The following is a 27,719-nucleotide window of genomic DNA, read 5'->3' as shown; positions in this document are numbered from 1 at the left end:
TGTCATCATTCCTTGGCAGTTGATGCAAAAGTGGCTCCCCACACCCAGTGTGTCTTGTCAGTATTTCACAATTTTGAAACCAAAGGTCAGCCACGAGAACATGGTATTTATTTCATGATGTATTTCCATTCAGGAACCCAGTGGTAATCACACTCCTCCTCAGTTGTCTCCATCACTTAGCCAAAGCACTTACACCACTGGTGGCTCCCTAGACGTTCCTCACATTATCATGCAGGGCGATGCAAGGAGGAGACGAAATGAAAACTACTTTGATGATATTCCCCGATCAAAACTGGAGAGGCAGATGGCTCAGGTAAGGTATCAAAAGCCTCTGTGATATTTATGCCTTTCACCCGTAACAAGTGATGCATTTTAGTACTGAACAATAAGCTTATAATGAATGCTGACTGTTCACTCCTAACTGGAATTTTATCATTTTATTCCATTGCCTTCCTTCCCTAGACTGAACTAGACTAAAACATATACACCCATCCTTTGTATTGGTTGCTACTGAAGAAACGATGTCTTAGTTTATTGCACCTAGAAAATCTTTGCTCTAAAAGCAGTAATACTGCGTAAGAACCAACTCACAATGAGAACAAACCCTGATAGTCTGTATTATAAATTGTAACTTGGCTGAGTAACAGGGCAGAAGGCAGGGGAACTGCTAACACCACATAGTAAGAATTTTCTTCCAAGTTGGCACATTTGTACAGAATTGCACTATTGGATTAGTTGCATTGTCCCCTCTTGTTACCTTGAAAATGGTGATGCAGATTGACACCATTTCCAGCAGAACCGAAAAGGACAGCTCTTCTCAGACTTTCCCATACTTGGGGGTTTGCTATCTATGTCTAGGCTTTCTGCAGATCACAGCTTAGCAACTTGAGTCAGCCACAACCAGCGGTGACACTGTTGTTACTGCACATTCTGTTGGACAGTCAAGTCTGCAGCCTCATCTTGAGATTGATTGTGACATGGGTTTGTTGACAACTATTGGCAAAGTCAACCCTTCTCATCCTCATTCCAGGTTCAGATGATGTGTTAAGAGACTTCTTTCTACCTCCCACACCTAAGATGAGAATCTCGAGGTGAAAATTTGACTGTAATTGCTTTGCCTTGGTTGTTAAATATTTCTCTCGACTGTTTGGTGAGATTCTGTTTTTAAAAGCCTTTGGTAAATATTCCGTGCTTCAGCAGACAAAAGAAAAATATGAAGAGAATATTCTGGAAAGAATGGCATTCTGCCTTCAAATGCCCTGGAGAGAGAGGGCACGGGATAATATGTCTCCTTTCAGTGTTCTCAATATTGAATTGTTCTCAGGGTTCTCTGTGCAGAGAATGACAATGTCAGGATTATGGAGAATCTTTTATTGACAGGATATGGCAAATGTAGGAGAGACAAGAAAAGAATAATTGTCCCCTTTCCTTTGTTAGGTATTGTCTTTTAATCCTTATTATTTGTACTGATGTCCTTTTAAATATAGAGCCTGAAAGCTATTTTTTCTAAATTTTTCTTATATTTTCCTGCTATTTGTTCATAATTGTGTATCATATATAGGGTTAAATTTCCCTACTGAAAGCTTATTAGAGACATGATTTATTTTAACCTTGAACCATGTAGTCTTTACGTATTAATAAACTGGGTCTTTGCTGAACCCTTTTCTTCCATGGATAAAGGAGGATTGTTGGTTAATGAGCATTCACTAATATTAACTGCCAACTTCAGCAATAACCTATCTGAAGCTGATTATCTAATGAAATTTGTCCACATAGTGCAAGTTTTTCAAAGAGGAAATCGATTATTCTTCTGCCTATGTAATCTCAGAAGATTGCTGGAGAGATTGTCTGGCTTACTGTCTTCATAAGATTCACAAGCTAAGGACTGTAGTACCTTTAGCACAGGTACTTTTTCCACTCACTCCAGTCTGACCCGTGAGAAAATTGAATGAACTTTCTCTGGCCAGGTGAGAAAGTCCCCAAGCAAAAGATAAGTAAGATAAGCAGACAGAAGGGAGGTGGTGAGCTCTAGTCTGTGTGCTTGTGCTAGTTTACCTCACGTGCACCACTCTCAGTGATTTATGTGAACACAGGCCTCCATCAGCTACGAGGAGCTTATTAGAAGCTTTCCCATGCCTGCTGCTCCGTACAGCACCTTTGCTGCACAGAAAGTAGGAATCTAATCAATTGGTTAAAGGCATTCTGAATTGCAACTCAATGGTCTGTTAATTGCTGCTTTTCATTTGTTCATTTTTTAAAAATGTATCCTACTCTAATAACATAAAAAAATGACAAAATGAGCCTACACTTACTTCTTTAAAAACTAGTGTCATGTCAAGGTTTTAATCTGCCCAAGTCTGGAATATTTGGTAACTTGTATTTGAACAATTTTGTTTGTATGTCTTTTCCCACTACACAAAAGCTCAGTTGGGTTTTCCCCCCTTTTATTCTACCTTTTGGAGGCTATTTACTATAATAATGTTTTTGAAATCCATTTTTGACCATTTATTATACACTCTCTAGACTATGTTCTTCCTTAAGTCATGTGTTCAACCAATAATGCTGGACCTCCCTAAAGAATTAGCCATTCCGGGTCCTGTAAGCAAGCAGCTAGTTATCCTCCTTCCAACCTAGACCTCAGCCTCTGAAAATCTGTCCCAAAGGGTCTTTCCCAGGGGGCTGACTGCTGTTGGATTTCTGCGTGCCTCACCAGTATGTTTCCCATGAAGACACAGAAGTCGTTTTCAGCCTTGCTGTCTTTTTTGCTAAAAGAAAGGAAAATGGAGTAAGAGAAAATCACTCAGACAGCTCCATGTCCTCAAAATCCTACTACTTCTTTCAAATTATTTGAGTCCCTGCCAGGTTTTTAAGTTCTAGCCACAGATAAGAAAGCTAACATTCTGGGTGGCTGCAGTAATTCATAGTTTGCCTTCCTTTTTTTTTCACAGTGCCTCAAATTTTTTTATTTTATTTTTATTTTTATTAGTGAAACACCATGAGGTACAGTTGCAGATTTACAAATTTTTGTGCTTGGGTTTCAGTTATACAGTGATCTAGTACCCATCCCTCCACCAGTGCGCATTCTCCACCACCACTGATCCCAGTATCCCTCCCACCCACCCCCCGTCCCCGTATCCCACCCTGCTCCATAGTTTTACCTTCTTAACATCAGTGTAACAGATGTTTGGAAATGCTTTGCTTCACTTGGGCAAGGATTGCTTAACATTAAATTGAGATACATTTGATGTCCACTGCACCTATTAAATTTGTTGGTTGGCAAATAGTCTTTAAAAGGTAATATGGGAATAGTGCTTAATTGTTTTCAGTTAAATGATAGAACCTATATTTAGAATTCCTGTCCTGGAATACAGAGGATTGGTAAATATTGTGACTGTTATTTTGTTACTTGCTTACATTCTGATATAAGCAATATACTGGTGTCCATTTGTCTTAAATGTGAGTATGTGAGAAACAAAATTGAATTCAACACTAAATATTTTTTAAACCACTGGAAGTAGTGATATAAATGCATCTAAACAGTGGGGTTCCCCTCATGCTGAAAACATAACAGTTCTACCCTGTAATTCTAATTTGGACTCATTAGCTCAGAAGTTCTGAAGCCCTCTCTTTTCCATACCCCTAATAAATAAATGTGGTGTTTATGTTTGTGTATATGTATGAGATATCACATTTTAATCTAATACCTTCTTATAGATCTTTCAAAATTTCAAAGCTCTTTGTCCCCAGAGTATTCCAGACACAATTGTCCACATGCATCTAGTTCATGGAAGGCAAAATTAAGTTGACATTCTGTGAAGATGAGAAGTAAATGAAAATATGCAAAATATACTAAGAGGAAAACTATTTCCAGCATTTAGGGTCTAATCACAAGTTTTAGAAATTTTAGTGAATGGTGTTCAAAAATCAAAGTGCTTTTTAAATGAGTAGTAAGGTAGAGTGATGGAATTATTAAAGTTGAGGGACTACATTCTCCAGCGTTATCAAAAAAAAAAGAAGAAGAAGAAGAAGAAAGAAAGAAAGAAAAAGAGTTGCCCAGTGTGAAACTTGTAACCATTTATGGAAGACATCCATTTTTAGAAAACATGAAGAATTAAATACTTGTTTTCATAAAATGTTTTTAAAACTCCTAAACAGTGAGAGAAATACATAGCTTTGCACAAACTTAACTTAAAAATAAATAAGGAAAATTTATAATGTAGAAGTCCTTGCGTTTTGAGCGAAAATAAAACACCTAAATAAAGATATTTATATTTCTCAGACTGTTGCCTTATGTAATGTGCACCAACTGAGAAACAATTTTCAAAATAAGGATGTTTTAGACATGTTAAAAACAGGGAGACACCACATGACTGACTGAGGCAACATACCCAGAAAGAAACCAAACACAAAGTAGCCCATGAGCTGCACTAATGGCCCAGTCTTAAATGCTTTCAAATCTTGAGAAGCTCATTTAATTGAGTCTAATGTCTCTTGATCTAAACAGCATTACTAAAGAAGTTTGACTAGATCAATCATGTCTTTATTTGAAAACATTTCACATATTATTATATTAGTTCCACGATGTTCATTCTTTTGGTCTTGGTAAAGTAGGAACCTTGGAGAAGCTTGGCCAAGGCCCTCTATGTGCCTGGGAGCCCTTGTGCAGCTAGACCCCCATAGATGGTGAGGCAGCCAGGCACCCATACAGAACTTCGGTACCCAAAGCATTTTTATTTTTTTTTCTTGTTACATTTTTAAAAATTTTTTATTAGTGAAACACCATGAGGTACAGTTGTAGACTTACAAATTTTTGCCCAAAGCATTTTTAAACCTCAGGATGTAATGGTGTAAAACATCTATGCGATGGGTTTCCTCATACAGAATTGAAATTTTTCTAACCTATTCTTCTAAATTTGACTCATTCTCTCAGAAGTTTTGATATTATCCTGTTTCCACACTGCTAACAAATGTTGCACTCACATTTGTATCATACCACCATAATGCAAATAGTGCTTTTACATTTTCAAAGTACTTCTTCATCTGTTATTTCCTTTAGCCTTAGACCAGGTTTTCTACACAGCTATTCTACCTGATGCTATTTCTCTGTGTCCCCTGACGCCCTATAGGCTGCTTCTGCTTGATAGTGATCTAACACATTTTCCTAAGATAAAACATAGACTAATTTCCCATATGCTGCCGTAAGTTATACTTAGGCAGAACAAGGAAGAAAAGCACTGGTAGTTTAATGGAAACAGATTGAATCAGTTGCTTGTCATCACCATGAAATCTTCTAAAAGTACAGCAACAATGGTTATTCATTTATCTTTTAAATAGAAACTCTCCCTGTGAATCCTGCTAGGGTTTTGCTCTTCTCTCGTGTTTGTGGAAAGTTCTCTACCTTGTGAGGTTTTCTGTGTCTCTAAGAAAAGATCTTGCCTGTAGGATTTCTTCAAATAGTGGATTCTATTTAACATGGTGCTCCTTCACTTGAAGTTAAGATTGGATTTCTGTGGTTGTGTGATCTATACCAACAAGGCCATGTTGTTCTTTTGAACTTCAGTTTATGTATGTGATATAATAATCAATTCAGGTATATCATAGTGTTAGTAAGGTATTGGGTAGTTGTGATATCCTATATAGTCTATATTTTTGGTATAGTTTCATCTGTGCTAAGGATATATATTCAGAGTTAAATAGAATTTTTGCTCCTTATTTTTTAATTGAATGTATATGAAGGTTTATCAAGGAGTTTTTGCCACAATGGAGAAGGTATCTGTGTATAATAATCATCAAAACCTGATATAAAAGAGGATAGCTAGGATATTCTATGCAAAACCATGTTACAAATGGTATAACAAAGGGTATCTTACAGTAATAACATGTTACTGCAGCTTGGCCAGATAAAATAATAAGTGAGAAATAAATTTTTCACTTAAATGAAATTTAAAACTTGTTTAAAACCATAGTACACGAAATTGTTAGCTCAAGAAGCATGACTATCCAAAACAGCCATAAGGCAGACATTTAGCTATCCCAGGGAAGAAAAAAGGATAGTATTTGATTCTTTTATACTGTCTTTTTCTCTGGGAGGGAAAAGCCTGTTATTCCTAGAAATTCTCTTCACTGGTTTGGTATTTGGGGAATTTACAGAAAGGGACTTCAGAAAATAGCACAAGTATGTTGGATGGAAAAGCATTTTACAAAGTCATTTTTTTCCCAAACTGATGAGTTTTTATTCTGTAAAACAACATTTTTTAGTGAAACACCAGGAGGTACAGTTATAGACAACATTGTTTCAATGTCCATTATTCAATGGCTAGTTTTTCTTTTCCATTTAGATTTTTATCACCTAACCTCTACCCCAGAGATCCATCCTGTTCAAATTATCCTCCATGAAGGGCTAAGGAACAACTCTAATACTCAGGCACAGACATATCATATATAACAACAACAACAACAAAAATAAGAATGAAAAGGAAAGGAGGAAGGTTAAGAATAATCTCGGTAAGCTCTTCCATCAGGAGCTTCCAGTTTGACAATACATCAAGGTGACATGCTGACATTTATTCAGAGAAATCTTGAAAAGTTGATGATCTCTGTTCCCTGTTTCATCTCACAAAAAGCATCTATTCTCAAAGACACCATGCCAAGTAAAATGAGAAAACATTGCTTTCATCCTAGGAATTTACACCTGATGAGGTAAAGGTAAAGGTAAAGGCCCTCCCGTTGATCGTCGATTTGCTCGAGCGGGCCCAGTAACGTCTCCATTGGAGACTTTGTTGTTACTGTGTCTGGCATATCGAATACTCTCGGTAGCTTGCCGGGCTCTCCGAGAGGGGCGGAGGAATCGAACTCGGGTCGGCCATGTTGGCCGCTTGTAAGGCGAACGCCCTACCCGCTGTGCTATCGCTCCAGCCCTGATGAGATACATCACTTATTTATTAATGGTGACCAGTGATTGTCTCTTCTCAAACTCATAATACATTACCACATGTGTGGTAGCTCTGGGGTCAGAAATTCCAGTGCTAGAGAGATGAGCATTTTGGCAGCAATGGTCAAGTGTTCCTACCCCTACTGTCCATGAGTCTTGACACTATAATCAGGGAAAGCAGTGGGAGATTCACTCAGGTGGATGCGTTTGGATCCTGACACCTTACAAATCTTGATTCTGCCATGCTCTGTTCCATCAGTAATGAAAATTAGAGACCCATGATCATGTTCTGACCATCACCAGTTAGATTTCAACCCCTCCAATAATTTTGCTGGAAAAATTCTGATTCCCTCAATGCTGCTGCTTAACTAAGGGAGTGGTTCCAGCTGAAATCAGACCATGGATTTTTTTAAGCCTCGGTAGAAAAGATCCTATTTTCAACTGAATAGGTAAGATATCTGATGATACTTAAAAACCCCATTTCAGTGAACTTGGCTTGTGATATTTAATAGTACCCAAAGCTGACTGACATTGAGCAGCTTGTACCCAGAGAGGCACCAGGCTGTGTTCTACTTGTGAAATTTTTTAAATGTTTCTCATTATAGTCAGTCCAATACTCGGAGTTTTGGCTGTGAGAATCTAACCTTCCTAAAATTTCAAGGGTAGATTAATTCTCTAGTTCTATTGTAGCTCTTCCTCCCCTGACACCATAAAAATAAAAATAAATAAATAGAAAAAATTTAATGTCTAGGATAAATGATTTTGATTTCATATGTAGTGAGCTTTTTATAATACCAGATTTAAAGTACCAGGAAGGGTTTTTAAAAAAAATCTCATCTCCTAAATACATATCCTCCATAACCTTGAAAAAACCTTCTAACTCATAGCCTTATTTTTTTTCATCTAAGGAGATATTGATGCCTATCTCACATCCTTGTTATGAGGCACAAAGAAAGTGGTATTTGTTAATGTGTTTTACAAACAAGAAAGTGTTTCATAAATGATAAAAATGCTTGGATTGTTTTGCAAAGTATTATTTCTTTTGGATAATGTATCATTTTCTTCAGGTCTATGATTTTCTACTGCAACTGGGAATAAGTGTATTCTAAAGTAAAGGAAGCAATATTTAGCTATGTTGTACAAAACTATTTCATTTTGCAGCATTGAAGTCTAACTGTTACCTTTCCACTGATAAGAAAACAGTTGTTCTTTGAACTGAAAATGCTGTCACTTGTTATAGCACTATCAGTCTTATAACCTTTTCGGAGCTCTTTGTAGTGGATTTATAGATGATACCCATACTTAAACTTTTAACAGTTTATGAGTTGGCATATATCAAAATACCTAATGACATTTTGTGTTAAAATATTTTATTTCTCTTGTGACAAAATGTATATTACCTATGTTAGGATAAGACCTGACTCTATCTTCAACATTTTTTAATTCTTTATGACAAAGAATTAAAGGAGTAGGAGTCTCCCAGATAACACAGACACTGTTTACAGGTTCTGGGCCTGCAGATTGGACACAAGCTGAGAGGGTCTCAGATTTTCTGGGGAAAAAAACTGCCTGGAATAATAGGAAGCATAGTGCCTCCCTAGTTTTGATCTGCTAGTTCACCATCACCATCATGAGATCCAGTATGGTTAAATGAACTTTATAATGAGGACATGGAGGCATAGCAAGTTGTTGTGAACATAGAGACATGAATCGAACCCAGGCAGTCTGGTTTCACAGCCTGCACCTTAGCCTTTGTGTTGATAAGCACCTCAGGTTATCTCTCTCCAAATTGGGTTCTTCGACCCATGACACATTCTAGAAATTATGGAACTATTAAAGGCTCCACTATTATGCTTTGAATTTCCTGAAAAAGTCTGCTAGTAATATTTAACACCTAATGTACATTCATAGTAAGCTGAGAATTGAACTTCTAAGATATTTTAGATAAATATTTTATTTCAAGAAAATCTTTCATTCTTAACATCCAATTGGCCATCCTTTATAAACCAAAGATAGCAAATACTGCTTCACATTAACTCTTGTGAAATGGGATGACTCATTTTCAGTATGAGTCCATGTTTTCAAGATGTTTGAATGCAGAGCACAGAAATTTCTTATTCTTTCTCTGCCTTAATGGTTAGGAGATTCCTTATTTTTCTCTTAAAAGCAAACCATTGGGGGCGTTGGAAGGACCAAGGCCAGGAAAATGTTCTTGATCCAGCCTCTACTGATAAGAAAACAATTGTTCTTTGAAATGAAAATACAGTCGCCCTGTAGGTAGCATCCCTTTTAATCCCTTTCATAACTGAAAGATGCGCAAGGTTGCTGAAACTGACCCCTGCAAGCACAGCCTAGATCCACTTTCTGCGGGAGCATTGTTGTCACTGGAAACGTTCTGATAGAACTTTTGCCTTTTATCAAACTGAAATCAACCTTCCTGAAGCTCCTAAGTGGTTAGCCCTCTCTTCAAAACAATGAAGAATGAATCTGCTCACTCTTGCTGAGAATTGTCCAAAACTAAAGACAGTTTTGTCTTTCCTTCACTCTAGCAGGCATATTCAGCTCCTCGCCAATATCATTCTGATTAAATGAAGCTGGGGACACACAGCCTGATTCCCCAGCTTCGGGCACTCTGCCTGGTTGATGTTCAGGCTTCATGACATTAATTTATTGTTAATTCCTGCTAAGCTTCTCTTCAGCAAGGGATCCCAGCCTTTATCAGTGGCTATGAGTTATGCAGAGGGCCTCCCTTTTCAGTGCTCAATGTGTGTGTGTGTGTGGTGCACATAGGTGTATGTGCATGTGAGGATAGGTGTGCATGCGTGTGTGAGTATGTTTAACTTTAAAGCAAAATTTACATTTAAATTATTCTTTCCCAGCTAAAATAGTTATATCGTTAGTGGTCCAATTTATAATCTAAATTGTAATCCTAGTCGATCACTCAGTGATCCTTCTTAGCTATGTAATGCACTCTTTTAAAAAGCTTACCTCAGAAAAGCATGTTTTTTTTTCAAGTCACCATCAGTTTATTGATTTTTAGTGTTGAACAAGGTAGAATAGAGTTAAAAACCATGGGGCCTTCTAGCACACATCTCTTACTTAGGTTGTCATCACTCAAGGTAATCATTCAGCTTGTTTTTTCCATGTTTTCCACAAAAACAAAATGAGGTAAAGTAAGGGTCTCAATAAACATCCATTGAGTGAATGACTTTGTCCAACTACCTCTTTTTCACCAGAGGCTGGAAGCATTGTTGCACGTATAGTTAATAAATGGGTTTAAATAAAGAAAATGACAGTCTTGTTCTGCAAGAATGGAGCATAATTTATATTTTTAAAAGATGTTACAGGCAGAGAACAAGATTACTTTTCAAAATTGAGTTTCTTTGCAGTAATTCATATTGTGATAAAAAGCTGATCACAGCTCTCCTGAATAAGTTAACATTTCTACTGCTTTTAGAGGTTCTGAAAAATGTTTATTGATGACAATGATTTTCAAACTTTGAGGTAGAACAAGCCGAAGAACCCATAGTGCAATAAATAGCATGCTTCTAGTCAACTTAAGTTTCTTTAATATCCAGAGAATTGTGGAAGTTCTATCCTGAGATCTGGATTATACAGATGTATTCCATTTTTTTTCTCTGCTCCATTTTTTTCTGCAAAGAGACTTCATTAATAATTGTGGAATGTCATTTAGGGCTACAACTATTACATTAGGGAATGCAAGCTATATTTCAACTCTGCATATGAATAACAAGAATCAAATAGTCAATCGTTCTCTCCTAATTTGGCAGCTGAGGGTCTATTTCATATGTTGTCAGGACCAGAATCAGAGATAGCAAAGAAAGGAGGAAGAGAAAACTATGAATCTAGTCTGTCAACAGGTAATATCAGAATTTATACCATGTCAAAATTCTTATGGCTAAGCCTACATCCTTCCCCACTTCCTAGAATACGGGTATCAGCAATGAGGGGCCCCATGTGGGGAGACCACTGCCCACCTGGCTTTCCACTTCCTGAAGTGAGCAGCCTGCTCTCCAAGCATCCTCCTCCACCCCGAGGGCAGGTCAGCATCACAAAGGTGTCTGATCATCTCTTCAGAAAAGGGAAGAAATGTGAGCAGCTGTGGGTTTTTTGTTTGTTTGTTTTGTTTTGTTTTGTTTTGTTTTTATCTCATCCCCTGAAAATGAAAACCTTCATTGGAAACCACTTACGAAAAGGGTCAGCAGGGAGATCCCTGCATAGTGACCAAAGAACGGACTTCTGATGCTGGCTAAGCATCTGAAGAGAAGCACCAAATTGGGGCCGGGCGCCATGTTCCCATCCCAGAATTCAACTAGAGGGTGTTCCCAGAGTCCACAGTGAGGGGACTGGAGAAATGAGATCTAGCCTGCAGTCCCCGGAAAACTCAGGAGAACAAAGGGTCTGAGTTTCTTGTCCATAAACAGCCTTCTCGCAATATTCCTAAACAGTACTGTGGGAGGAAAGAGGCCCCCCTTCCACAGCTAGAGAGATCACAGAAAACGCAGGTTCCATCCCTGGCCACCATGTGGCTTCCCAAGCACTGCCAGATGTATCCCATCTCACCTACCCCGCCCCTAACAATAAAAGGCTGACTGTGTGGTGTCTTGTTCCTTGCCTGAGACCATCCTTGGACAGGTCTCCTCTCCTTTTATCTCTGCTCAAGTCACTACTGAGGCTGCGGCTCTTGCCCCGGCTGCCTCTGTGACGTTCCCTTGGTCTTTGAAGCAGCTATATTCACTTTCTCGCTTGATTTGGCTTTATTTTAGAAGCACTCTCATGCAAGTGAGGAATGAGCTTCCATAGCCATTTAAATTGCACTGTGAGCCTTTCCTGTTTCTGGTTGGATTCCTTCTGGTCTATTTCTTTTTGCAGAGTGAGAGGGGGCAAGCAGTGCTCAGTAACACCTGGGACCAGCATTCCTCAGCCCAGTGCTGCTTGGGCACTGGGGCCCTCTCAGAGGAGCTTGGGGAAACATGCAGGCATCAATCCTGAGTTCTCCACATATCAGCCATGTACTCCAGCCCCTTGAACTAACGTCCAGGTCCATCTGCCCATTTCCGAACTCCTCCAAATAAGAAAGAATAGTGACCAAAGAACAGACTTCTGGTAGAAGAGCAGAGAAAATGCCTTTTCATTGTTGTCTGTCAGGGCTAAAATAAGGCCGAAGAAGTCATCTCTGATAGACGCTAGATTCAGAGTTCTTTAGGATTGGGGAGATGCCCAGAGGTTTGGGGGGCCTAAGGTTGGGGTTGCAGAGGAGGAGCTCATGTCAGCTTGTTCCTCTCTAAGACCCAATCCAGACTGTTGCCCTCCCATAAAGGCTGTCTCCAAGTAGGCCTGAGCTTAACCCACCAGTCCTGGTGCCCACAACCTTCTGAGACTGATCAGCTGGAGAAGTGGCTCAGTTTCTTAGATAAGGAAAAAAACTGATGCAGAGCAGAGAAGGGGCTCGTGGGCTGAGCACATGCTTTGCATGCAGGAGGAAATCCCTGGCCCCTCGTGGTCTCCTGGGCACCCAGCTGTAAGTAGGCCCTGAGCACCATAAGGTTCCCCAAACAAGAGAAAGCTCATGCAGCAGGTGGGTGGGGTGCAGGGAGGTCAAGCAGTAGTTAGGGTTCAGTTTCCAGCACAAAATGGCCTCCCTCGTGGACAGGTGTAGTCCTAGAGGCCCCCTAGTCCAACAAGGGGATTCTGGTCTCGAACAGCACCACATCCTCAAAGCCTCATCCTGAATCGTCAGCTGGTGTTGTTAAAACCAGCTCAGATCTCCCCAGAGGAATCACACAAAGACAAGTTTCCATGCAATAAGCAAAGGGTCACTATTGGCTAGCTCAAGCTAGGGTCCAGGTCTCATCCCATGCAATGGAGTATTGACAAGGAACCTGAATCCAAATCACAAGCAGTTTATATAGGGTTCAGAGTTAAGAGCAGTTTATATACTGGTCTATTTTTAGCATTGGCCTTATTATATCAGTGGTCAGCAATTAGACAGCAGGCACCAGTAATAGTTTGGGGTTCTTCCAAGAAGGGTGCGGTGACCCATCATGACTGGCCAGTTCCAACTGCCCAGTTTCTTATCTACATGAATTACTCGACTGGGATTTTACCAGAAACTGCAAGTCCTGCCTCGGGGAAACAGAAACTGAGTCCTAATTGAGACTTAATATTAGCTGCAGCTTGTCGTGGCATTAGTTTCGTCCTCACAGTGCATCACCAGCAGTGGCTTCGGGTCTCCTGAGCACAATTTACAGGTAGGGGGACAGTAGTGGTAGAAAAGGTGATATTATCAGAAGCTCAGTTTGGGGCATTCGCATGAAGTTTAAGTTGTCCATTACACATTCAAGTGTGTATGAAGCAGACTGCCAGCCATCCCATTCCAGAGTTCCAAGGAGAGGTCTGGGTTGGAGACAAAAATGTGGGTGTTGGGGCCAGATGATCCCATATCACAAAGGAAGGGACAGGGAAAAGATTTGAGATTTGTCATATGAGAGATCCCAGGATCAGGTCAGATGATCTAACAAAGGAAATTTAGAAAATCCCTTGACTGGGTGGGAGCCACCCACCCAAGGAAAATGGATGTAGGATTTAGAGAATGACAGTCACTGGGGAAAGTGGCTTTAGTAGCACGGGCTTAGGCGTGGGGTGAAGAAGAGGGATGGTGGATAACACATACTAGGGGAGCATAGACCCCTCTGGGGGTGGTGGTGTAGGAAGAATAGAAATGGAACAGGAGTTTGAGGAAGATGTTAGGTGAAGGAAAGGACTTGTTTGCTCTTGTGGAAGCTGTTAACGGCACTTCCCATGAACATGTCATAAAGGGGGAAGCAGGTGAGGAAGGAGAGAGGGTTTATGACAAACAGCTGGATTCCTATCAGTTGAGCAGAGCAGAATCTGACTCCAGAAGAAAATCGTGAGAGACTAGGTTATAGCTTATCTTGTTGTTCTTTTTTAAATTTGAATGCAAATGCTTATATTTTCTGAATTGAATTCATGGCAACCTGAGTTCCCTAATGGAAGCACAGGGGCAATTGGTGTTGGAGTTGTAGGAAATAAACACAGGAGAAAGGTCTGAGCTAAAGGTAACGCACATTTTCAAAGGTGTGTTAACTTCATGATCAAGAAAATAAACATTAAATTATTGACGATGTCTCAGTTACAGCTTGATTTAGCCCCCATTATTTGCATTCCATCATGATTCAGGGTGAGAGAGATGAAATTAGCCTTTGCGGTATAAGTAGGAAAGAGATTACAAGAAAATTAATAAGCAAATGGAATTGCAAAAGGGGGTTAACACCCCTTGACAGAACCGTTTCCAAGCTCTTTCAAGCAGCCTTTTAACAGATAGATGTGCTGACAAATGTTCCTTCTCACTGCCACAAAGTTGGCAGCCAGCTTTCCGCTGTTATCAGGAAAAATAAAAACTCTTCTCAGGAGAAGTCTGCAAGGTTAATTTCCAAGTGTGTTGGGCAGTACCAGTCCCATTTTACTAAAGACACAGCACAACAGCAAGGCAAGCCACCTATAAATGGAAAGAAACCTCAGTAATTAATGCACTACAGTGTTTCACTATTTACTGAGAAGTAGGTGTTGTGCTGGTGTGAGCCGCGAATGAACAGAGAGAGAGAGACAGCTCAGGATAGGATAGTGAGTTTATTAGAGGCTCAGCACTGAGAACCCCAAGTCAGAAGAGAAAGAGAGTTGGAGCCTCATTTGTTGAGAGGGTCTCTCTTTTATCCTCTAAATGTGGGCAACCATCTACGTACGTTCTTATCAGTCAAACAGGGGATACAGAGGTAATAAATGAAAGAAAAATAATCAGTGCATCATTCCCACATCATACGACCTTCAGGTGCTCAAAAGAAAAACAGTCAGTGTTGGTATCTCTTACCCATTTTTGGTGTGGCCTTCAGATACCATCTCCCGTGCACTCCCATAAATCTGTCGGGCCCAGTTTGCTCCCATTAATCTGCGGGGGCCTTAACTAAGTTAATTGGGGTCATAAAAGAAATGCTTCTCCCTCCCTTCTCTTGTTTAACTTAGAGGGTCAGTTTCAGTTTCTCAGTCCCGATCACATTTTCTTAATTTCCAATAGTTTCATAATTCTCATCACATACAGTTCTTGTCATTACAGTAGGAGCACATTGTATAAGTCCATTCATTCCATAAAACCATTAGACAGGTGTAGGCAGTCTGAGTTCTAGGTCTGGAAGTTCAGCTATTGAGAAAGTGTGAGCTCATGAAGTTTACCATGAGTTACAACCCCCTGGAGAAATCAGTACTGTATTCTTCTTTACAGATGAAGAAAGTCTAATTCAAACTAGATGGAATGTTGCTGTTACAAGAATCTGGGCTCAGGTCCTCACTGGTGTTTTTCTTCATCAAAACTCTTCCAGACAGCTATCTAATACTTCTTGCCGCCTGAAATGTTATCTTCATAGATGTAATGAAATTCTGCAATGGAAACTCTTGCATTTAAAAATTAAGAATACAGTTCCAGGGGCTGGAGAGTTAGCACAGTGGGTGTGTTTGTCTTATGCACAGCTGACCCCAGCTTGGTCCCGGGTACCCCATTCTCTAAACGTGATAGGAGTGAGTAATCCCTGGTCAAAAAGCCATGAGAAAGCCTTGAGCAAAGCCTAGTATGGTCAAAAAATAAACAAAAACAAAAAGTTGATTACAGAAATGTCAGATAGCCACAATGCAGGAAGAAAAACTCTTATGAAGATTGCAGTTACAAATGGTCCTCTTCAAAAGACAGTTCTACAAACCTGATAAATAAATTCCTGGCTGCCAGCAAAATTTTTGTGCACTCTGAAATGTATCAACCCTTGGGAACAGCCTTCGTAACTGGAACACAATTACCTGCCTCTCTTTTAAACTATTGTAAAAATTGGACTTTCTGTTATTTTCATGGAACCATGGGCTTATTGGAAATTACAGGCATTTTACGTTTTCTAAATTTAAAACAGTCTGCAGGAAAAAAAATGGTGATAATTACTTCTTAATAATGTAAGTCACATATGAAGTCTCCTCACAGTTTATGATTAGGCTTTTTTTCCTTCGCTGAGGTTGTCTAGAGGAAACCCTTCCCTCCATCCTTAATTCTCTGTTAACATCCTGTGACTGTTGGAAGGTAGAGTCATACCCCAGGACACTAACTAGGAATTAGCCAGTAGACACCAACTACTCACATTCTAAGAAAAGGCTGTGTAGGTGGGATGCAGCTGGGCACTGAGAAGGAGGTGGGGCTTACTCTCTCGCCTGAGTCCCACCCAGGGGCCATGCATGTTTACAGGGAGGCCTGCATGGTGGTTGGAAGGAGCCAAGCTCCATCAGGCATTGGGCATTGGCCCCCCGCCCCATCCTAGCAGTACCTTCCAAAGAATTCATCCAGGTATGCAGCAACCCTGAGACCGGGAAACCTGGCAAGGCTCTTGCTCAGAAGCAGGAGGAAGTACCGGAGAGAAATAAGCCACATAAGAAGGGGGGCTGGGGACATAGTACAGCAGATAAGATGTCTGCCTTGAGTGTAACTGATCCAGGTTCAGTCTCTGGCAACCCATATAGTCCGCCAAGCACAGAGCCAGGAGTAAGACCTGAGCCAGAAGTAAGACCTGAGCACAGTTGGATTTGACCCAAGAAAACAAGGGAAAAAAAGAGAAGAAAGACCCCAGTTCTTCTCCTTTACCTTCCTTCCCAAATAAGGCCATGAAGAAGCTTGGGATGGAGAGCATCTGAGACCGACCTGCTCTTCAGTGAAGAGCAGAGATGGGGAAGACCACATGTCTCGGGTCCCTTGAGCCCAGGGATGGGGCTGGGGTAAATCAGATACACTTTGGGAATCTGGTATAGAATGAAGCTTGTGTCTCCAGGAAGTAGGAAATTTAGCACAGTCAGCCCCAGAGGCTCAGTGGCCGGATGCCCATCAGTGAAACAAGGCGTTCACAGAGTCCACGCCTTTGAGCAGGGAGACTATGCCATGAGCAAGTTTCACATACATTTACTTGCTCAGGGATTCATGTTCCACACAATCAGGGAATCCCTTTGCCTGCCAGGAAATCCAGTACCAGGCTCTCACCCCTCCCAAGCTCCTGTGGCCAACTGGTGTGGACTGATGACCCCAAGTGGGCGCTGAGCCTCTCGCAGGTCTTTACCTCTAAATGGCAAGTGGGTGCTGGGTAACCACTAGCACTTAGCGCCTGTGAATGTGGTAGAAGGTATGATTTATGTCCAAGAATTCGGTCAGAATGGCTCGCCTCTTTCCAGTGAGAGTGCCATGAGATGGAGGTCCAACAGCAGCAGGGAGGCTGTACTTGAGTCAGAGGACACTGATGGATACATGGCTGGGAGTGAATAAACTTGAGGAAAAAATATGTTTGGGGGGGTTGGGTAGAGCCATAGTAGTCCGGTTAAGGTATTTGCCTTGCACGCAGCTGGCCCGGGTTCAATCTCTGGCATCCCATATGGTCCCCTGAGCACCGCCAGGAGTGATTCCTGAGTGCAGAGCCAGAAGAAACCCTGAGCATTGCTAGGTATGACACCAAAAGCAGGAAGGAGGAAAGGAAGGAAGGAAGGAAGGAAGGAAGGAAGGAAGGAAGGAAGGAAGGAAGGAAGGAAGGAAGGAAGGAAGGAAGGAGAAGGGGAAGGGGAAGGGGAAGGGGAAGGGGAAGGGGAAGGGGAAGGGAAGGAGGGAGACGTTCCCTGAGGTGAAAAGCATACAAAGCTCAAAGGAAGCTGAGAAGGGGCTTCCTAGTTTAAATAAGAGTTGACCAGAATAACAGTTACCCAGCATCAATCCCCTGCAAGCTATCAAGGTAGTCCAAGGAATGGAGGCAACGGGGTATGTGTTTGTGTGTGTGTGTGTGTGTGTGTGTGTGTGTGTGTGTAGATGCTCTTGTAACTAGAGAGTGAGAGATATGTTAAATTTCTGGTGAGCATTTCTAGGAGTGTGGAGGTGGGGAAGGTATTAAACCATGGATCAGCTTTCTTTTCCTTAATCTGCTGTTTGATGGTGCTTTGAGGTACGGGTGGGGGCTCAGGCCTGGTCTCTATACCAAAGTGTGGTTCTATTCTCCTCTACTTCCTGAAAATCTCTGGTTATCTACGTGGTCAGTGTATAAATGCTGAGAAATGTTCCTGGTGCTTGCTGACCACCGTTTGAGCACTCGACCATTCTCCGTGGGGTTCAATCTCCTGATATATTTAGAATGATGGAAATCAGGAAAAGAACTCCTGCCAAGATGCCTGGTTAGTTTCTTTGGTGATTCTTCTGTAACACCTGGAGGGAGGGTATTAGTAGTTTGGCATTTGGTTCTAAGCAAAAATTGCCTTTTAATAGCTGCTAATGGTTAGATTGCTAATGATGTGGTTGAGTCCGAATTATGCGTTGATTCATTAGGCTCACAAATGCTGTTCCCCAAATTTCATGCTTTACAAACAGAACTGAGCTTCCCAACCCAAAGCCCTCTCTGCTCCAGCCTCCCTCCCCCCCCACCCTCACCCCCATCAGAAGCACTCCCTCTATCACAGACTTGCATCCATTGTGACTGACCCACAGAGTTTGCCCTTGAGGACACGAGAGAAAAAAATATCTTCTAGATTTATCAAATAAAGCAATGACTAAATCAGGACAGTGGTTTTATTGATTTTTTTTTTTGCCTACTGAATATAAAAAGGTTTAACCTGTTTGAAAGGGGGTTTCTCATCTTTCCTAAACTTCATAAAAACTTTTATCCTCTGAAATGAATGTCAGAAGGGACTCTAATGCCATTCTCTTTAGCAAAGGTATAACATAGTTTGCTTTTTCCAAGATGTGTTTTGGAATCTCCTTTGATATAAAACTATTCTTAAATGCTCTTTTTCTCCCCTCTCACCCCCCCCCCAACCCAAAATGCCACTGAGTAAAACAATGACTTGGAAGGTCAATTATTAAACCTTGGGTTACCTAAAAACATGTTCTGAGTTTGGGGTGTTTTTTTTTAAGGAATGTGATTCTTTGCTCTTTATTATGTTCCTCCTTCCTTTCCCTGATGCTACATTGGTAGCTGCCATGTTTTAAATATTGACAAGATGAGATAGTTTTCTGTTTATACCGGCAGTCGTCTGTCTGTGAGATATGGACGAATCAGAACGCTGGATTTCCTTTCTCAGCCATTCATCAGGTTCATAATGTAAGGTTACACCTGGTTATTTTTTACTTCCTCAACTTGCACTATGTAATGTGTTGCCAAGTGTTGTCAAGAGCTAAGGTACTGTGTCCTGGCAATGCAGAAAATTTGTGATGTCTAGTGACCCTTGAGATTCTTTGTCTATTATATTCATTCGCTGTGCCTTGTGACCAGTTGATGTGCTAACATTGTCCTAGAACAAGCAGCATAATTGGTATTAAAGTCTCCAGTAAAAATCTGTCCCGTGTGAGTTATGGCTTTCATCCTGGGTGTTCATGTTAACTTGCTTTTACAGAAAAAAAGGGAAAGGGTAAATTGATATATATATTTATATACACTCACACACGTATATATCAGCTCTTCTTCCCCATTTTGTATTTCCCCATGTCCATGGGTTATTCAACCTTTTGTGTCTTAACAATTTTCAAAAGTTCCTGTGCTTTTCTTGTGAGAAACAGTTGAGTATGATTTGCATGATATTCTGTATGGATTTTATGCAAACGTGGGAGGATGATAGCCCAGAGAGGCATTGTTACGGCTACAAAGTGGTTCTCAGCCTTTTTTTTTCCCCCTGTGAAAATACTGAATTTGGGGACCAGATGTGAAACTGTGACCAATTTTACTCTGAGCAGCATAATATTCAGAGGTTCGCAATTTGTGTTTCTGGACTTGAAATATTATTTTGCATTTTATATTTGTATATCTGTCTTAATCTTCTTTTTGCAGCCTGTTCAATATTCCCATTGGATAGTCTGCTGTCTGGGAGACTGAGACATTTGGTTGAGAATCACTAGCAGAGCTCTTGGGGTAGCATGTGAAGGCCTCTTTGGGGGTGCCACTGGGCTTACACCCCTCCTCTTGTGCATGAGGCTGCTGTCTCTTGCGGACTGTGGTGTCTGCGTGTGACCAGGTGTTGGTGTGCCAGGGACCCAGCTGAACTGCAGTTGTGAGCAGTGGTCTTCCTGTTCAGAAGTGGCCATCTCTGCTCTTGTTCATCAAAAAGAACAAATTCAGTATAACTAAGTGCATGTGATCTAGCTAGTGTTCTCTATTCTTGAACATGGGTAAAGAAATAACCACAGCAGCATCCTGCTTTCCTGTGTTTGGACATGCTTTGGGGAGGCCTTATCTTTGCATTCACAGCCAAGCAGTTGCATACACATTTATGCAGAGCGCACCATGGAGCATGCTGCAAGACCTAGAGGGATCATGGCATGTCAGCAGCATCACAGAAATCTTATGTTTGTTTGGGTATTTGTCAGAATTATTGAAAAGGAAACCTGAAAATACCAATTGTCACTTCAAATCCATTTAGCTCTTCATTAAGTGTTCTGATGAAATAGAGAATAATGTTTGTTAATGTTCAGATCTAAATTTACAAGCGGGTACGTGGGAGCAGTTCCTAGTAAAAAAGATTTAAAAGCTTCTATTTTAAAAAATCAATTAAATCCTAATATTTAAAAAAATTTAAGACTAATGCAATACCAGGCCTTTCTATTCATCTTAAAAAGTAAAGCAGACTCATGGATTTTAATAATTGACTTGACACCTGAGAAAACTTTTTTATTCTCAAAAATAAGACTGTAAGCAATGATCTCCGCTTTGTAGCTTCAGAGCGACACATTATTTCTATGGGGCTGAAGCGATAGTAGAGTGGGTAGGGCATTTGCCTTGGACGTGACCGACCTGGGTTCAAACCCCAGCATCCCATATGGTCCTCCAGCACCGCCAGGAGTAATTCCTGAGTACAGAGCCAGAAATAGCCCCTGAGCATCACTGGTGGTGACCCCACCCCAAAAAAAATACATGATGTCTAAAATTTCCCATTAGGGGCAAAGAGAACTATTGGCTGTGATATTTTGGCATTTTCCCTGGGTATCTGATTTATAAACAGTAAAACAATATAGTTTATCCACCTTTTGAAAATGCAGTTACAAGGTCACAATTGGGGAATCTGCTATCCACTAAAGCTATCTCTAGGCCTTTGTGAATTTTCTTTCTGTATTAAAATTAAGTTCATACGTAGTTATACTTTGGATGTGGTGGTGAAGGATAGTGGTTTTCAACCTTTTTATACATGCAGACCAGTGAGTGAGAATAAGGGGGGGGAAAATGGAGCTACTGGTGAGGCAGAAGTAAAACCATTCTTTGTAGTAATATTGTGTGTATTCTTTTTAAATCTGATATCATAAAATGAAAATTCTGTGGTTATTTTAGTTTAAAATAGCCAGAAATGGAGCAGTAAACAAAAGTGCTAATAATAGAACATTTTGAACGTGTGAGAAGGCAGTATTTAATTCAAATAATGTTAGTGTGAAATCATGCTGCCACTTTGCTAGAATATTTAACAGTCATGGATGCAGCATTGTTTTAGGGAGACAAAGAGCTGCACTGACATTCCTCTACTGTCCTGTGTGTTAAAAAGCAGGAACTTTTTCGAGGACCAACAGGAAGTTTCTGTAGACCAGAATTGGCCCATGAAAACCACAGCCTTTCAAAACCACAGGTGCAAGAGAACTTCATTTCATTGCATTTCATTCATTAAGACTGATTATAATCCTTCAAAATCAGCCAGACTCTATTTCTAGTTGACGTTAATAAATACCTCTTAACCAGAATCACTCTTCAATTTAAAGCTCTAATCTCAAATATTCTCTCTCTATATTCAAAGGTTAATTTTTATTTGTGCTTAATTAGAAAGCTAGCTAAAGGTGTACATTTTTATCTGCGTAGTTGATATCAGATACTCATGTATCAAGTAAATGAGGCTTTAAACCGTGAACAAAGTCTTGGGATATTGAGATCATTCAATACATATATCTAAAAGAAAAGTTTTCTCAGGAATGTGTCTGGGATAGAGCACGTGCCTTGAGGTAACTGGGTTTGATCATAAGTACAGGAAAAAATGGAAAAGAAATGGCCTGAAAATGTTTAGGAGAAATTAAGAAATTAAGTTGAGCTTCAGTCAACTTAATTTCTTCTCTGTAATTACTTGAAACTTCTAAAGTGTACTGCCAGTTACAGTGTTTTAAAATATAGCAGAATGGTAACCCAAAATTTTCTTACTTTAATCATTTGAATTAAATATTATGGCTATCATTATTAAATTCAGTTGCTTTATCATCATTACCCACACTGAGATCTAGTTTGCGTTAAAGGTTTGTTTATAAACTATTATTTTAAACAAGAGACTTTTGGAGTCTGTTTAATTTTTATATCATATTTAGTAAGTACTTGTTGAACTGGAAAGATATTAAATCAATTGTTTAAACTTACTTGAAGAAATACAGGTATTCCATAGACAGGTTTGTAACTGTTGAACAAGATTGGATACTGGAATTCACAGTTAGAAATTATTTTTATATATGCGGCAAAAATAGCTTTATTTGATTTCTGGACTCCGCTGCTGCTCCACAAAGCAGCTGCTTTATCTAGTCCGTAACGTTACTTATTTCTGCTGTATTTCAGCCTCCAGTAGGACTGAGACCTAAGACATTTGTGTCCTCTGAACTCTTGTTTTCACCCTCAGTTGAACAGGAAAAGCTGAAACCCACCGATGGGTCAAGGCTAGACCTGCCCTTTACAGTAATATAATGCCAAGACCACCTGTTCCCATGAAAGGAGTTCCAAAGAGGAACTTGATTACCTGTAAGCTGAATCATCTAAATATACTGACATATAACGTTTAGGGGAAAAAAATGAAGCTGATGAATCTCTAAGATAAAAAAAATAATTTTCTTGCTTATTTCATCTTAGGAGCACATTTCTCTCTGTTCAAAAGTGAATTTCTGGAAATAGCACAAGGTATCAGAAACCTCAGTTGGTGTTTCCAGAAAGGTAAATTCAGTCCCTGTAGGAAATTTAAAAATATTTGGACAAGAACAATGTTTCAAGGCCATAAAGAAAATTCAAGAAGGAGTGTGTTCTTCACCCCTATCATTATCTCTCCCTGGAGCACATAGGGAAGCCTGGGCAGATTCCCCCCTCCCCCCCGGATTCAGAGCAGGTGGTGTGTAATTTCTGGACAAAGTAGAGCCGAAAAGAGCAGATGATGGTGCTGCCTACACAGAGTTGAGAGGATGTGCCACTGATTTTTTTTTCTAGTGGTTATCAATTAAGAGCTGGGTTTGGTTTCCAGACTGAGGTGGGTTGTGCTGGGGCATCGTTACTCCCCAGCTGGCTGCTGTGACTTATGTGGATGATGTAAATATTTGGATAAGCATTTGGCTGTATGTGTGTGGAACTCACATTGAAGTTTAATTATAAAAGTGCCTGAGTTCATTCAACCATGAAAGAATGAATTTGCATATGATTTGCATGCTTAATGTACTAACACCTGGAATGGCCCCATTAACTGTAGCTTCACCCCCGCCCTCAACCCCGTTCCTCTCCCTTGCCCTCAACCCCTTAGTACTCCCAGCGCCTACCATGTTTGTTCAGGCTTTTTGGAAAACTGCCTGTTGAGCTCGGCCATGATCTACTTCAGCTAAACTATGACTGACAGCTTACGTGAAGATCTGATGCTTGATTTGAGTTGTCTTATCAGCAGACACTGGATCGAAGGATCTTTTGATGTCATTCAAGCTCCTCCCCTTGTATCATTCCACGGAGTTGTGTGCAAACTTCTGTTGTTCTGTCAGCAGTGTTCCTGTGACTTCACTGTACAACACCTGTTTGCTCTGTTGTTGTTGCTTTCTCGAGGGAGGAGGGAGAAGGGGGAGTTAATGGGGAGAGCAAAAGATGACTGGGTAGATTTGGGAGGAGAGTTTTGAATTCAGGATTCACAGCTGCATGTTTCCAGAGTTCTGATTTAAAGGTTTTCACACTCAGCTTCCAAATAAACTTGGAATCCATAGATCCAACATTTTTAATTGTATCTGAGTTTTTGAGGGTAAAATCAAGCCCATGGAAATAAAAACTAGCTAAGTGTTTGAGAGGGAAGGAAAAGTACAAAATAGGAATTCGAAGAAAAACTTAATTCTAACCCACAACAATTACTGCTTTTACAAAATAAAAATCCATATAATTAGAAAACTCCAGAAAATTCAATGAGGGGTCATAAAGTAGACAAAAATGCTAAATTGCTAGGAAAGGTTTTATCAAAAGACAAGATAGGAGAACCAAACCAGCTGAACTTGTAAAGCTACAACTAGAAAGAAACTACAAAGGGGCTCAGAAAAGAGCACAGCAGAGGGGAGAGATGGTTCCATTGCTCACACACTTCAGCCAGAAGCCACTTAGCCCAGACTGCACAGAGAGAATTGAAACATTCTTCCTCAAAACATGCATCCTACTTAAGCCCTTCCTGGGAAATTGCAATTCTCAACTTTTGAGGGTTTCTAAGAGCCTTTCAAAGAATTTAGTAAACACTAGTGAGTTTTTTCTTTCCCACAAAACTTGTACCTGTTTCCAGAATTTTGCATTTTTACCTGAAACTCTCCCTCCTTAAGACACCTAGTGTCAACCCATTTGCTCATACTTTTGTAGAATTTAATTTCTAGTGGAGGTTTTATTTTGTTTGGGACCTCATGAGACCTTTGTGTAAGCTTCCAACCACTAAGGTCATTTCTTAGCATTCTTTAAGACAAGTGAAATCCCAGTTAGGAAAACATGACTTTGGAAATTTGCCTGTGGTCTAATTTTAGTGATAGCCAATTGAGAACAAAGAACTTTGAAAAATCAGAATTCAAACGTGGAAAGAGTAGAAATCTCCTACATACAATACCCAATCAGACTAGAGCCCATAAAAGACGTGTGAACATCACCTTTAGCTTTAAAGATGCTCACATGATTAATAAAGCAGATCGAGACGAATTCTCATGAAAATGATAAGTACAATGTTGGGATATTCTTCTGTCTTTGACCTATCCCAGCATGCAAGTATATTATAGCATCCACTGCTCCATGAATATGTGCTAGCCTTTGTACTTCAGGATGCTCAGGTATATGACTAGGCTCCTCAGATGAAACTGGGAGTTTAAATCTTCTGTCTAACCAAGCAGTAGTACTTAAAATAGATAGGGGTGCTTGCCTTGCATGGCACCAACCCAGATTAAGTCCCTGGCACCATAGATGGTTCCCTGAGTCCTCCAGGAGTGATCCCTGAGCACTGCTGTGTCTAGTCCCCCAAAACAATAAAATAATAAAAAGAATAATGGATAAATATTTGATCTTTGTCTAATTACTGTCAGTGGAATAATAGAAACATAAATGTATTCAGATACAAAAAACTAGCTGTCAACCATTAGTAAATTTTTCTCCTAAACATTTTACTCTAATAATTATATTACCCCTTTTCCAAAGATAAAAACAAGCTGTACAGTGTGGGGTCACCTGTTCTGTTTGGGAGCCAAAATTTATAGAATGGAGTATATTGAGTATAATAGCAATTAAAACCAAAAGTTCCAAACAGTGAAGTCTGAGAGCTGAAAGGAAAATCTTTCTGATAATATATTATTTTGCTGTTGTAACAAAATTAGGAATCAGTAAATAATATATGATATCCTCATGTTTTATTTTTAAATTTACATAGTTTTGAGTGTCTTTCTAAAAATATAATAATTCAAATTTCACACCTCAAAAAATCAATTCAGCTTTTGGGGACTATGATGCTAGTACATATAAAATCATAGTAAATAGTAAAGGCATTTATATACAGATAAAACACCCAAATGTATTTTCACATGTGTAGTTCATATATGTGGATAATATGAACTCAGGTTAGCTATAGGGAATGAATTTTGTCTGCTATTCCTATTACCTCTAGAATAATTGTGATTTTCAGACAGGAGACTGGGGAGAACCTTCTATTACTTTGCGACCTCCAAATGAAGCCACCGCCTCAACTCCAGTGCAGTACTGGCAACATCACCCAGAAAAGCTCATCTTCCAGTCTTGTGATTACAAAGCTTTTGTAAGTTACCCCAAAATAAGTCTTTGGGTATCAGTGGGTATGTGTAAATTGTTTGCTTTTACTTGGAAAAGACATCCAACTAAGTGCCCATTATAGAAATTCCTAAACTATTCTTCCCTTTTCCTTTGTTGTAACCTTTTAGTCTTGTAAGCTTAAAGTCCTTTTGACCACCTTCTTATATAGTTTTGCCTTCTAAATGGAATGCTCTGGAAGGCAATGTTAAGATGGAAGTGAATATAGATAGAGCACACAAAGACATACTCTAGTGATCTCAAAGCAAAAGATCCGCCACTTTCTTTTCTAGACTCTTTTTTTCATCATCATTAGTAGATATCTGGGTTGTCCATTTTTTAATATGATTAAAAATGAGATGAAGGTTCACCTGAAAATTGTAAATAGCGTGAACAGATAAATGTTCCAAAAAATGCCATCAGAAAAAAAAAAAGATACCATCAGTTAGGGGGCAAGTGACGACTGTCATAACCACAGCAGGGAAGATGATTGAACCCTGGCCAGGTCTTTGGAACTGTTGCTCTTAAAAAGAAACATTAGGACAGCATAAGGCTACCTTCAACATAAGGATTTCTCTACCATCCTTTCCCTTAGTTAGATTAAGGTGTGAGTGTTCTACTTAACAGCATAGTAGTTTGCCATGTACTGTCTAGTACTAGCTTCTCCTTTCACTACTTGCTTATCTTAAAGCATTGAATTGACTTCGATCATGATCTTCTCCCAAAGCAACAAGAAGGAAAGGTGTCCTCCTTCCTCCTTCCTGTCTGCTGTGCTTTTGTTCAAAGCCTGTGCACATCCTCAAGGCAGGCCTGCAAAGCTGTACCCAGCCCTGTTATTGCCCTGTACCAGGGTCTCTTAGGTGATTTTCAAATATCTTCTAAAGTAATTATTTTTTATTAACCTAAAACATACCCCAAAAAGGTGGGAGTAGGGGGGAGCAAAGGAAATTGGTCAAAGGGCTGGAGCTCATGTTTTGCATGCAGAGACCCCAGGCTTGAAGGCTTGATCCCTGGCACTGAATGCCCACAGGCCCCCAGACTACTGTTTGGGAGGTCCAAAAAGGATAAGGAAATTAATTAATAAATACATATAATAGAGAATCAGCTTAGTAGGCTCCATACATGCATGCATGCTTCGCATGTGAAGGACTTAGTTCTATCCTCAGCACCACATGGTCCCCCAAGTACTGAGCCTAAGAGTGTGCAGATATGGGGGGAAAGAATGGAAAACTATGGCAGGGAAGATCATATAGAGTTTTGTTTTGTTTTTAAGGAAATTGGGAAGGAAAAAAGGGAGCCCTAGGTTAGCTTCCAAAAGGATCAAGTGCCAGAGAGAAAGCAGAGTGGTCAGGGATGCATAACCTGGCTCAGTCCCTCTTACTGTATGTTCCCGCCCCAGAACTGCATCACATGTGGCCCTGGTAGCCCCCAGGCAGCTAGGCCCCAGGCGGTACTATGTGCGCTAGCCCTGGCATTAAAAAACTGACTAGGGAACAGAGTACCAAAGAGTGATCCCAGGGGTACCTCAGAACCACGAAGGTGAGTGGCATTTTGTCCCAAGACAGCCTGGGGTCCATCCTTGCTGAAATGAGACTTTCTCGTCCTCCACCCATCCTACTTCCCACTATAAGAATCTATCTGCTTCAGAGGCTCAATTCCCCAGAGGAGCATCCTCC

The 27,719-nt window shown here is 40.2% G+C and overlaps 1 protein-coding gene across 16 annotated transcripts in view; it reads left to right on the top strand.

Moving 5' to 3' along the window:
- ANKS1B (ankyrin repeat and sterile alpha motif domain containing 1B) overlaps positions 1-27,719 on the top strand; it is a 1,250,258-nt gene that overhangs the window by 1,169,031 nt on the left and 53,508 nt on the right. For 8 of the 16 annotated variants that reach the window (XM_056114295.1, XM_056114264.1, XM_056114260.1 and 5 more), the window contains 3 exons: positions 134-313; positions 19,051-19,122; positions 25,904-26,032. In XM_056114295.1, the coding sequence (XP_055970270.1) occupies positions 134-313; positions 19,051-19,122; positions 25,904-26,032 (381 nt within the window). The remainder of the gene's footprint in view (positions 1-133; positions 314-19,050; positions 19,123-25,903; positions 26,033-27,719) is intronic. The other 8 variants (XM_056114274.1, XM_056114268.1, XM_056114327.1 and 5 more) reach the window with 4 other exon arrangements.

This window comes from Sorex fumeus, unplaced genomic scaffold (assembly GCF_029834395.1).
Source record: "Sorex fumeus unplaced genomic scaffold, SorFum_2.1 ptg000003l, whole genome shotgun sequence".
NCBI lineage: Eukaryota > Metazoa > Chordata > Mammalia > Eulipotyphla > Soricidae > Sorex > Sorex fumeus.
The sequence above is the reverse complement of the archived record's forward strand: the minus strand, read 5'-3'. Positions and strand labels throughout refer to the sequence as shown.